We start from the raw sequence: 13,039 nt of genomic DNA on the forward strand, positions 1-13,039 counted from the left end.
CTGTCTGTCTGCTTCTGTCTGTCTGTCTGCCTCTGTCTGTATCTGTGTCTGTATCTGTGTCTGTATCTGTGTCTGTCTGTCTGTATCTGTGTCTGTCTGTCTGTCTGCTTCTGTCTGTATCTATCTGTCTATCTGTCTGTCTCTGTCTGTCTGTATCTGTCTGTCTGTGTCTGTAACACTCCTTTTCTTTCATGCCTGGATTGTTTATAACTGTGTCTGCTTACCTGTCTATCTATCAGCCTGTCTATGTGTTACAGTCTGTCACACACACACACAAACAGACAATCAACCATGTTGGGCTCCACGGTGCAGAGGCCGTCAGACGCTGCAGAGCTGAAGCTGAGAGGAAACATGGAGGCACAGCGGAGACGCCGCAGAGTGGACAGTAGCAGGAGGAGGAGGAGGAGGAGGGATGTCGGGGCGAGCGGGACGCTTAGCGGCCATCTTGGAAGACACGCGCACATGGGAGATACCTTTTGTTGTGAAAGGGATACCCGACCGCCCCGGTGCCCCCCTTCAGCCGCCCATCCTGCCCATCCTGTGCCCTCCATGGTGGGTTTGGACACAAGCCAAGACAGGCATCCATACCCCAAATCCTCTGCTCAATCCCAGCATGCCTTGGCACAGCAACGCCTGGCACAGTTTACCACGGCCGAGCACAGTCACAACAGCAAAACAGAGGAGGGAGAGAGAGGGACAGAGAGAGAGAGAGAGAGAGAGAGAGAGAGAGAGAGAGAGAGAGAGAGAGAGAGAGAGAGAGAGAGGCTGGATTGCTGCCATGTCTTCCTTGTATTGAGCTAATGAAGCAAGAAAAGCTTGGATACACTTCAAGCATCAACTTTCACACACACACACACACACACACACACACCTGCACACACAGAGGCACGATAACCAAGCCAAAGCAGACAGCGGGCATATTGTGCACGTTGTCTTTTGTATTTATTTTAACATGTTCCCACCTCCCACACCCCCCCCTCCCTTCCTGTGTCCATGTGTGGCATCATGCGGGTGTGTGCACGGTTCAATTGCATGTGTGTTGTTCCGTGTAATGTTGTGACACATGTGATTCTGAGTGCTTTTCAAGGTAACCCAGGATCGCTGTGCAAAGAAAAACGTATGAAATAATGACAAAAAAACAAAAGAGCGTGGTGTGTAGCGTGGGCGTTCTTACCTGGCATGTGGGCGAATGCCAGTGTGATGAGGGACGAGGGGGGGGGGGGGGGTCTGATTCAGCCTCCAGCAGATTGTCAGAGGCTGCCGTGTGTGTGTGTGTGTGTGTGTGTGTGTGTGTGTGTAGGTGGGTGGGGGGGTGGGGGTAACATGGTGTCTGGGATGGAGGATAAACAAACGGGGGAGACAATGGAGTGGAGAAGTGACAAAAAAGAGAAGGGAGAGTGCAGGGATGGTGGAAAAAAGTCGACCACAATACACTTGGCTTTGAAAAGATCATAGAAATGAACACAAAATTTGGCTGTAGTGGTAAAGTAATAATCATTTCATAGACTATCCTTAGTTTATATAGACTATATAGCCTATATTGTTTGCTGCTGCAACAACCCAATTTCCTCTCATCCATTTTAATCTTAAAATGGCACTAGTCGGACCCTGTCGGCGTCTTTTCGGCCGATTGAGCATGTTGAATCGGCGTCGGAGCCGTCGGTGAGGGAGATCACTCTGATAGTTCGTGTTTTGCCTCTGGATGATTGGACTGATAAATTCCTTCAACATGTGGAACAGAACAGGAAAGAGCCGAGCGAAATTTTTAAAATCGGAGGTTTCATTTATCTCCAGCTCTCGACACAGGTTCGGGAAAGCCCCTTGAGCCTGTCGCTGGAGTAACGTTATTCATGATTTCGCCCATTTAGTGCGGTATTATTTATTTTTCGCCTCCGCCTCTTCCTTTCTTCTTCCACAACCAAAAGACCAAGGGCTGACAACGCCAGTGCCATTTGCAACTTCTTATCAGACAACAACAGAACGTACGTGCTAGTTGGCCGTCGGCTGTAGTCTTTGCGGTGTGTTCAAGTGCAACTTTTTGGACCAGATGCAAGCGACGTGAGGCGACGCAACAGTCGGCCTTTGTCGCCGCTGGTTCTTTGATGTCGGTTTGGTGTGTCAGGGCCTAAACACCAACATCTGACTATAGAAGCATAGAAAACTGTCAGTACAGTGAGGTGGTGGCTGATTAGTCTCGATGCATCTTTTGCTGTTGTCCATGTTCATGTGCAACATGTCAGTATACCAATATGGTGCTATATAAAAAACTTTCACCACTTTCAACCAAATTTCATAAACTCAGAAGAACAGCCTTGTCTTTAGCTTGACCACCATGCATTTTGGAGCTTATCCACTGGGTTTTGAAAGGGTTTCATAAGACCAAGAGGTTGGAGGATTTTCTCTTTTTCCCATAGAAGAATGTACAATTCTTTATTTGACGTGAAAACATGAATGTCACCGAAACTGGAGTTATGAATTTTTCACAGAACAGTGATATCAAGGGTTTGGAGCAAAAGGATGGTCAAAAGAACACATTTGAAATTATCAACAAATTTAAAGTGAAGAGGAAAATCCCCAAAAACTCAAGTGTCTAAGACTCAAACCCTAGCACAACTGCACTTCACAGCTTTTTATAGAATATACATTTTCTGAACCTTAACCTCAGTGAAAATATAACTGGTTTGAGTAAAAAAACAGATGCACTCAATTAAAGTTTGATGCCTCTTTCGCTCTCAACCCTTGATATGTTACCATGTGTTCTTTTAAATTGCGTCTTTTTAAGTCTCATTCTATTTTTATTGTAATTTTATTCCTGTAAAGCACTTTGTAACTTGTGTTAAGAAAAGTACAAAGTTTATTATTACTATTATGTCATTGTGACCAGAGCCACCTTTTCATTTACGTATAGTCTATATAGACTATAGAGTATGTATATATATCTTTATATATCAAGAAGCACAGATCCTGTACAGACCCACAACACATGTTCAATTCTATGCACTGAAGCACTGCGACACGGTTCAATTACCTAATTCCATAACATTACTTAAATACCACAAGGTAACCTACCATTAAAGTTTGTAGGGCAGCAGAAGACATGTTACTGTTTACAAATCCCGTTACTAACAGGCAAATTTTTGAATGTTAAGTTTCACTTTTGTTTTCACACCAGGAGACTGTGGATTGATCTTACAGCTGCTGGTCTGCTGTCTGTGCATCTCCAAATTACAAACATGACGAGATCAATTTAAGATTTGTATTTTTTTTAAGGCATTTTATGCTTTATTGACAGAGATAGTGTGAGAGACAGGAAGGTATGGGAGAGAGAGAGGGGAGGACATGCAGCAAATGACCACGGGCTGGATTCGAACCCGGGTCGCTGCGGGAAGGACTGAGCCTTATATGGTACACGCTCTACTATGTGGTACACAAATCAACGGACCCAGTGCCATTAGAGACATAAATATACATAGGAAAAAACGTACCGACTTTGAAAATCCTGCATTAAACGTAGACTGTGACAGAGACGATTACGTGAAAACCCCATTCATTTTCCCTACGGAGAAATCGCTATGGAACCGTGAGCCATATTTGGGCAAGGCTGACGTCATTCCACTTACGAGGTCTATTTGCCTCATGATGCCCTCGGTTGCGCTGTGGGAAAACAAATATTGCGTGACTTCAGATTTTCCCATCCATTGTACCCTTTCAGCTGTGGGCTGGTGCTTCAGCTTAGTTTGTTTTCTGACCTTTTCCCCTTTGCGGCACATAGCCGGAACAGCACTTATTCTCTACTTTGCGCTTCCAAACAGCCTAACTCTCTATTGTCAAGAAAGAAAAAAACACTGCAACCATTTTTTTTGCTGAATTTCTTTTTTATTTCCTTCAAAACAGGAGAAACGAAACTTTCCTCTGGTAAACTATTCATCCATTCAGCTAGTTCCATTTTTAAATTAAACATTTACAAAATAAAAAACAAAATACAACGCAGAGGGTCAAAGTATATTATATTCACAGTGCATGTTCCATATTAATCACAAACACCCTTTTTTTTTCAGAAAAACCTCTTCATGCACCCCCATACTCCAGTGTGAGGCTATCCAGTTAATTCTGCAGCAGTATCGACCGACCTCTTGTCAAAATTCAATAGATTTCCTTCATTCAAGCTGTAACATTGGAGTCCTGAGTGAGTTTTCGTCAAGAAATTCAAAGCGAAGTACCCACCCAAGCTTGTGAGCATGTGTGTGTAAGATCATTCAGGACACCTAAGGATTAGCATTCACCAGCATTCACATTCATTTTCATATCTATAAAGTGCTTTTCCTCTACAAGTCTGTTTTCCATTTCGCTTGCAGAATGCATATCTGATATGAAAGATGATCTTAAGGTGGTAGAAAAGCGACCCAAAAAGTACCTCGGAAAAAAAGAAGGAAAAAAAAAGTCAAAAAGACAAAATTAGGTACATTTTTGGACACAAAAAGAAAAAAAAATCATCATTCAAGTAAATGTCACTGTCTTTTGTGACAGAGTCAAGGTAGCCTAGCCAAGCAGCAGAGCTTTGCGTGGTCAAATACTTATTTTTACATAAGCAGTAAGGACTGTCAGAAAAACTAACAGGTCAAGGTAGGTGTAGAAATAAGGTCAACTGGGTGCAAACAATAGTAGTCGTTTTCATCTCTTCATATTTCTCTTTACTCGTTTTTTTTTTTTACAGACATTCTCCGCAATGTAAACTGACCTGGGCAAAAGAGTAGTTTAATAGGTAAAAATCACTGAATTTTTCACTTTTATCTGACAAGTGATGTTTCTACAGTTGAGACTATTTAAGGGTCAAGTCGAATCAGATAGAACTTCGTGTTGTCTGAGGATACTTTTGCCCAGGTTTCAGCGCAATTATTGGCTCCATTTATAAGTCAGTGTAAACATTGCCAGTAAAATCTCTCACATCTTGACATTCTCACTTATTATTCACTTCAACTAGTTGGAGCAAATGGCAGTGTTCGCCAACTGCTTCGTCAGCCAGTGGAGTTACTTGATTTATTTGCCCGGGGGAAATGTCACTCCACTGGCCTGACATCTTGATTGCCGTTGAGCGAAACTTCATTTTGGACAGGTTGTTTTGGTTTGATTTAGGACAAGAGTTAAAAACGAAGAAGTGGCCAAAATGTCATTGTGACTCTCACACAATTACTCCAGAGGTTTGGTCTTCTTTGGCCTCCTCCTCTTCCTCTCTCCACCTGTTATCCCCCTCTCCGCTGCTCTCCTCGTCCCCTCCCTCTTTGCCCTTCTTGGACTTCTTCTTCTTGTGTTTGTGTTTCTTCAGCTCCCCCTCCTCCAGCTCCAGCCTCTTTTCCTTTTTATGCTTCTTGTGTTTCTTGTGTTTCTTCTTCTCCTTCTTCTTGCCGTCCTCCTGGCTTGCGGACGAGCTGACGCTGCTGCTGCGGCTGCTGGGCCGCTCTCCCTCCTCCAGCTCTCTCCCTCCCTCCCCCTTGGTCTCCCCGTCCCATTTCTCGGCCTCGTCCCACAACCAGCTATTTCCGTCTCTCTCGGCCTCCGTCCCTCTATTCTCTCTGTTCCTTTCTCTTTTTTGCATCACCTTATCCGCCATCCATCTCCCTCTCTTCCCCTCCACCTCCCTGCTCTCAATGTAGTCGGGGATGAAGGCCGTTTCATCTTTCTCTCTCGCCGGATCAGACGCAACTCTCTCTCCCTTCCCCTCCCTCCTCTCGCCCCCATTCCTCTCTCTCTTCTCCCTATCCCTTTCTTTCTCAAAGCCTGAGCTCCTGGCTCCATCTCTATTGGACGTGGGTGGCTCTGTGGGTGAGGGAGGGTGCTGGGTGCCGGTAACCCCGCTGAGTTCCCAGTGTCTGGATCTCCGGGGGTCCTGCCGATCGTCTCTCCCGACAGACGAGACCTCGACCCTGGGCGCGTCTCGCTCGGCCGCCCCCCTCCTCGCCGCAGCATCCTCCTCTGCAGGGAACCGGGGAACCAGAGAGGGGAGTCTGGCCTGCGTTGCGTCCCAGCTGGGGCTGCACCCTCTGGGCTTGGTGGGCTCCGACCCTCCCTGGGACTCTCTGGAGGATTCGGAGGGGAGCGGGTCTCTCTCCCTAGCCAGGCTGCGGGAGGAGGAAGGCGGGGAGCAGTGGGTAGGGCGGTGGGTCTCTACGGGTCTGTCTGGGTGTCTGTAGCGGTCTCTGGGATCTTGGTGAAGATGATGATGATGGTCGTGTTGGTGGTCTTTCTGGTGCTCTGTTCTGTCTTTGTGTTTCAAGTCCAGGAATTTGTCTCTATGTGTTTTGTGTGTGTTTCGATCAGGTTGTTCGCATTCGGCAGCTGCGTTGGTCGAGTTGCTTTCCCTGCTGCTGCTGCTGCTGGAGAGTTTCCCCTCGTCGGAACGACACGAGGAAGAGTCGGGACGGGTGGAAGAGCGGGAGGAGGAAGAGTATGAGCTCTTCTCGCTGCCCTGGTCGCTCCTTCGCTCCCTCTCTCGATCCAGAGTCCTCTTTCCCCCGCTCTCGCTCCTCTCTCGCTCGGAGGTGTGGGAGGAAGAGGAGGCTGAGGAAGAGGAGGATTGAGAGGAGGAGGAAGGGGGTTTCCTCTCTCGGTCCGAGGTGGCGCCGCTGCGCTCCCTCTCTCTTTCCCTCCTCCTCCCTTTCTCTCCGCTGCCCTGCCGTTCCTCCTCCCTCGCCCTCTCTTTGGACCTCTCCCTCTCTCTCTCCTTGTCTCGCTCTCTGTCTCTCTCCCTCTCTTTCTCCCTCTTCCTCTCTCTCTCCTCTCGCTCTCTCTCCCTCTCTCTGTCGGTAGGCTTGGTGCTGTCGGGTCTGTCTTCGCCACTAGAGGGAGCCACACTTCTGCTTGACTGGGGCAGGGTGGAGTTTTTCTCCATGTCCTTTCCTCTCTCCATATCTCTGCTCCTATCTCTCTCCTTCTCCCTCTCTATCTCCATCTCCCTCTGTCTCTTTGCCTCCCTCTCTCTCTCCCTCTCGGTTGGTATCTCTGTTGTCATGGAGACGGATGGGGGAGGCGCCGGTGCCGGAGGAGTGACGGTTTGAACTTGGATCTCTCCTTCTTCCTGCTCTTCTTCCTCGGACTCCTCCTTCTCCCATTTGGAACGAGGGACCTGAGAGAGAGGGAGAGAGAGAAGGAGACAGAGGGAGAAATGTCCACATTTATTTGAATGACAACTTATGCTGGAATTTGTGTGAATTATACATAGGTTGCATTTTTTTGCATTGAAAACAAATAAAATGAACGAAGCTGACTGAGAAAGTCACTGTATAGCCTATATATTGTGACTGCAACAGCATGTAAATTTGTCTGTGTGTGTGTGTGTGTGTGCGTGCGAGCGAGTCTATTACGAAATGCACTATAGGAGAACATAATGGGCAAATAAATGTATGTGTGTTTGTGTGCATGCAGCCTAACACCATTATGCAAATCATATCTGTATTAGTGCTATCTATTGTATAGGAGAACATGTGAATATACAGTATGAGTGTGTGTGTGTGCGCGCACACCCTAACACACCTGTACGAGTACTATCTCATCCTCGGCAGGTGTGACTCTTTCCTGAGTGTATTCCTCCAGAGTTTTCACCACCGTCCTCCTCTCTTGTCGCTCGTCTCCGCTCACACCTCCCCAACTGTCCATGGTGGAGGTGGGCCTGCGTTGAACACACACACACACACACACACACACACACACACACACACACACACAAAATTAAAAATGAGACCTAATCTTTAATGTTCACAAAAAGGGGGCTTTCAGGTGATGTAACTCTGATTTGATGATCTGATCTTTGATGATCTGGCGGTCATATTGGAGGTCCTTACCTCTCGGGCAACAACATCTAAGGACAGGTGACTGCATTTCTAAATGTACAACTTGGCTGTCTCAACAGAATTCAATAGATATTTCTGTGCTGTTTGTGAGTGGAAACTGATAATTTCACCATTGATGAATGATTTTGTGTTTAGATAATGTCAGCTTGTTAGCTAGCTAACCATAGTATCAGGTTAGCTTACCATTGCTGTCTTGTTGTAAACACATCTGATTAGCACACTAGCTAACGTATCAAGTAGAAGCAAACATTAGTAGTGGTTAGTAGTTGCATGTTAACATTAACATCAGCTTTGTTAAATTAGCCTGCTGGCTAGTTAGCTTGCTAACAAAGCCAAAAACCAACAGTTTGTTCAGGTTAACTGAGCTGACTCTTCTCAAGGAGTAGAGGCTAGGGCTAAAGACAAGACAGTTTACTATGTCAGAGTAACCTACATTTGGAAACAAATCTAGCTAATCAGACAAGGATTTGTGACACAACTGGAAAGCCTCTATACCCCGAATGTAGAGTTTCTGCACCAAACAGTTGGTACTTGACAATAAATATACATCTTTGCTCTGAACCTTGCCGTTTGAATTGCATTTCTCTTTGGCCACTTAAAGGATAAGGCTGGTGTTTTTTAATGCATTTCTTACTGTCAACAAATCCTATGAAAATAACAAAATCAACAATGCGTTTGCTCTACTCCCGTTACTTTCCGACTTCCCACGTTTCCTTTTTAGCCTTCAAACCGGAAGTTATTGGCTCCAATTGTAAGCTAAAAACCTTGAAATACAGCTCATACATAGTTTAATTTTAAAAATCGCTAACTGTTACCATGAAAAGTCAGGCTGTTGTAGTTATTACCAAATCAAATTCAAATGGGAACAAATTCTTCATTACGCCGGGGACTATTTTCGGTGCTACGGAACTACTTTCCTGAGATGGCAAACGTGTTCACGGTCGGCTTATTAAGTTGTTTGAGGAAAAAGTCGGCCGGCCCGGTGCATCGTGATGATGAAATATGCTGCCAGAGCAACGGCATGGCTCTCTGACGTGTTTTTAATCGTTTTTTAATACAATGGAGTTCTATGGCTGCTGGGACATGAGGCTTTATTGGGCATCTGCTACATGGACGAGACTTGTTAGCAAAACAAATTCATTGCTAATTTTGTTATTTTCATAGGATTTGTTGACGGTGCATTAAAAATGCACTAAATGCATTAAAAAACACCAGCCTTATCCTTTAATGTGCTACATGGTCCAGGAAAGAGCAAACTTTTGGGGTACATTTCACATTTTAGGCATTTAGCTGGGGCTCTGATACAACTAATGCAAATCGTCAAAAGATTCAACATTCATGAATCACTGTAATTTAAAGTATCATACATGCCAAGCAAAGACACAAGAGAATTGAATGACAGAATCTAACCAGCAATGAGAGAAAATTAGGGCATTTGAATGAAAATATGCATGCAAGACTGAAAGAGGCACTGACCTGCCGTAGTCCACCATGGTGTGTGGTCTGTCGGGGAATCTATGGCAACTCTTGACTTTACTCTTCTGTGATTTGGACCTCACCATCTCCTCTTCTCCTTCACTCGTCCTCCTCCTCTTAGCTCCCTCCATCAGCTCCTCTTTTGGCTTGGATTCCTCCGCCGCCTCTCCTCCATCTTCCTTCCATCTCCTGTCTCCCTCCTCCTTCTCCTTTTGGGTTTTTGGGACTGACTCGCCCATCTCTTGTCCTCCTTTGTTGTCCTTCCTCACTCTCCTTTCTTCCTCCTCCCCTCTCCTCGTCCTCCTCCTCCTCTCCTCTCTCGTCTCCTCCTCTCCTCTGCTGGTCTTCCTCTTTTCGCGCTCCTCCGTTTCTCCCGTTGGCTTTTTCATCGTCTCCTCCTCTCCTTTGCTGGTCCTCCTCTTTTCTCGCTCCTCCTCCGTTTCTCCCCTTGGCTTTTTCATCTTCTCCTCCTCCTTTGCTCCTCCAAAGGCACTTTTCCAGTAGCCAAAGTCCTCCTCTTCTCTGTCCTCTTTCTCCTTTTCAAATAGTTCTTCCTCTCCTAGATTTTTCTCCCACGTCTTGCTCTTGTCAACGCTGGCTCTCTCCCTCATCTCTCTTCCCTCTCCCTCGTCTGCTTTTGCTTTTTCTTCAAACGCAGCTTCCCATTTTCCGCTGGATTCCCTCCTTTCATTTTCTTTAACCTCTTTTTCCTTCGCCTCCTCTCCTTCGCCAGTCTTCTTGTTCTCCTCCTCCCCCTTTTCTGCTGCCCCCTCTAACTCCCCAAACTCCTCTTTATGAGTCTTCTCCTCCTTCCTTCGCCCATCCAGGTTGATGTTGATGCTTATCTTCTTCTGTGGTTTCACCTTCATCCCTCCCTCCCAGATCTCTCTCGCCGCCAGAGGCTGAAGTCTCCCCCACGCTTTCTTCTCTCTCTTCTTCTCCTTCTGTTGCTTCTCTCTGTCAAACGGTTTTGGGGATTCGCTCCTGCGGGTTTTGTCGTTGTCAGCGAGTTCGGTTTTCACGGACTTGCTACGGTACGTCTTATCGGAAAGACTTCTCTCTCTCTCTTTTCTCTCCCTCTCCTCTTCTTTCCTCTTTCTCTTCTTCTCTGATCTAGAGTCGGGAGCTGCGCTGCCTCCAGGGTGTCTGTCTGTGTCTCTACCCACCCTGCCTGCCTCTCTACTGGGCTTTACTTCGATCTCCCTTTCCCTGTCCTGCCTGGAGCCTGGATCTCTTTTTCTTCTCCATCCTTCCTCTCCTCCACCTTCTCTTTCCCCTTTTCCTTCATAGTCTTTATCCGAAGGCTTATCTGGTTCGAGGGGAGGTGGGACAGAGTCTAAGGCATCGCTGACAGTTGGTTCGTCTCGTACTGGGGTGCTGTCGTCGCAGTCGTTTGGTCCAGCGGCGTTGCTCCTCTCCTCCTTGCGGCCGTCATCTGTTGAGTCGGAGGCGCTGGGAGACGACGACTTCTCTTCTCCTTTCTCCTCTTTCCTCATCCTCTTCTGCTCTCCGTGTTTTTTGGTGTTGCGGTCCTCTGAGTCTCTTGCGATTGGCTGCTCATCGTCTTTACTCCTTCCTGGCAATGATCGTTCCTTACTGGTCGTTCCCGGCGGGACTGGCAGGCGGCCGTACTTCTCAGCACACCTCTGCTGATAAGTCATTGACCGAGTCCCGTCCTGGGACGGCGGGGAGGCGCTGTCGTTGGACGACCGGGAGGGAGGGGAGCGGCTGTCCCTCCTGGTGGTCCGTCTGCGTTGGGGTCGGCAGCGAGAGTCCGAGTGAGAGGAACGCGGACTGTTCCTGCCTCCTCCTCTGTCCTCCCTGTGAGGAGGAGGAGGGGTGGGGAGGAGAGGAGGGAGGTGCTGGAAGTGGCCGGCGTAACCGCTGAAGTATTTCTCGTACCACTCTCTGTACTCCCTCTCCCACTGCTGGTAGCGCTCTCTCTCCAGCTGCGGGCCGCTGGTTTGATTCCCACCCTGAGCGTACGGGTAACTGGCCGACTTCCCCGCTGCTCCCTCCACTTTCCTCTGGGAGCGACCCGACGAGGATCTCCGTTCTCCTCGCCGCCGGTGGTTGTGGTCGCTTGGTGCTGACCTCTTACCGTGAACGTGGTTGCTCCGGTAATCTGCCGGCGACCTGGATCTGGACCGGTAACCTCCGCGGTGGGAAGACGACGAGGAAGGCGTGGGGGAGCGGGATCGTCTGTAACCATGGGAGCGGTAGGCATGTGGCCGGGTGGGGGGGTCTCTGTGGCGAGAGTAAGGCGAGCGGGAGCGGGGTCTGGAAAAAAGAAAAAAATCTTTAAGGACACAATTCAATCTCTGTAAATCTGTAGTATTTTTCAACAAGTGGTGGTTGCAAAGTTGCTGATAGAATGTCTTAAGCAGTCTTTAGTGGTAATGAGTCTCGAATTTTACTTTAAAACATCACCAAATGATGCATACACTTTTATTATGTGTTGTCATTTATTTTCTGTCCTGCAGGAACCACTTTTGTCTGGGGGACAGTGGGGGGACACTGGGGGAAGAACAAGACAAAACCAACAAAACCAAATTAAATCAAGTGGTTTTGGTAAATTTTGAACGGTTCATTTTGGAGATGCAGCAAGACAGCAATGGTATGATCTTGTAAGAATCATTTCTTAGAAAAAAAAAAGATAATAATAAAGGACACAAAATACCTGGATCTGGATCTGCCACGGGATCGGGAATGGGAACGGGATCTGGACCGGCTGAAGGAGCGAGAGTAGGAGCGAGAGGAGTGGGAGCGGGAGTAAGACTTGGAGTAGGAACGAGAGGAGGAGCGGCTGTAGGGGGAACCTCGATATGGTGATCTGAGAGAGAGAGAGAGAGAGAGAGAGAAAGAGAGAGAGAGAGAAGTAAATGAGACAGAGAGATTATATGAGGAAGAGTAGAGGGAACAGAGGAAGAAAACGAAAACGAATGCAGAGAGAAAGAACCAGAAAGAGGGAGACCAAATCAATCAAAACACGACCCTGCCATCAATGTCTTTTAGAAACTACTATGGAAGAAGATAAGTGCCTGCACTTTGCTTTTAACATTCCTAAGTATAATATATGCATCATCAAGTAACAAAATCTTCAGACTCCTCACTTTCTAATAGCAGACTGTCTGCAAGTTTCATCAAGGTAAATCTAAAACATTTCAAGACCAATTTCACCACTGAAGAGAACATAAAAATGGAAAAAACACACTTTCGTCCTCTCAGAGTATGAACCTGCATGCCTGGGCTGATTTCCCACGAGAAAAACAATGCAACATTTTTAAGACCTCTACAACTGAACTGAAGACTCAAAGGTTGTATTTAACAGGATTCAAGGATTTTGGAGGCCTTGAATATAGGTAATCACATTCAGGACATTTTAAGATATTTTAAGACTTTCAGGACCTGCAGACACCCTGAATAGATCAGTATTTCGACCTGACAACTGTCACTATTTGTTGTCATGGTATTTATTATTACTTAAGTGGCTTTTGCACAATATTGCACTACAACAGTGTCTGCACTAGTGTTAATCTAGTTAATCTAGTAGTTCTCAAAAAATTAATGACTAAAATGCTCCTTGATGAAGACTTTTTGCAATTTCGTCAACAAAGACTAATATGAGTAAATACTCTGTTCCAATGCAGCAGACCTTTTTCAAGAGTTTTTGAATGTTGTTATGCCCACTCTAGTAGATCATAGTGATCCATTAAGGT

At 46.6% G+C, this 13,039-nt stretch overlaps 1 protein-coding gene across 1 annotated transcript in view; it reads right to left on the reverse strand.

The window, feature by feature from the left end:
* Positions 1-3,889: 3,889 nt before the first annotated feature.
* Positions 3,890-13,039, reverse strand: part of LOC139921860 (uncharacterized) — a 28,770-nt gene continuing 19,620 nt past the window's right edge. Inside the window, exons 15-19 of the mRNA XM_078284415.1 lie at positions 12,001-12,153; positions 11,333-11,600; positions 9,321-11,296; positions 7,528-7,663; positions 3,890-7,120 (exon numbers count right to left, since the gene is read on the reverse strand). Of these exons, the coding sequence (XP_078140541.1) occupies positions 5,180-7,120; positions 7,528-7,663; positions 9,321-11,296; positions 11,333-11,600; positions 12,001-12,153 (4,474 nt within the window). The 3' untranslated portion in view covers positions 3,890-5,179. The remainder of the gene's footprint in view (positions 7,121-7,527; positions 7,664-9,320; positions 11,297-11,332; positions 11,601-12,000; positions 12,154-13,039) is intronic.

The sequence above is a fragment of the Centroberyx gerrardi genome, chromosome 7 (genome assembly GCF_048128805.1).
Source record: "Centroberyx gerrardi isolate f3 chromosome 7, fCenGer3.hap1.cur.20231027, whole genome shotgun sequence".
Lineage (NCBI taxonomy): Eukaryota > Metazoa > Chordata > Actinopteri > Beryciformes > Berycidae > Centroberyx > Centroberyx gerrardi.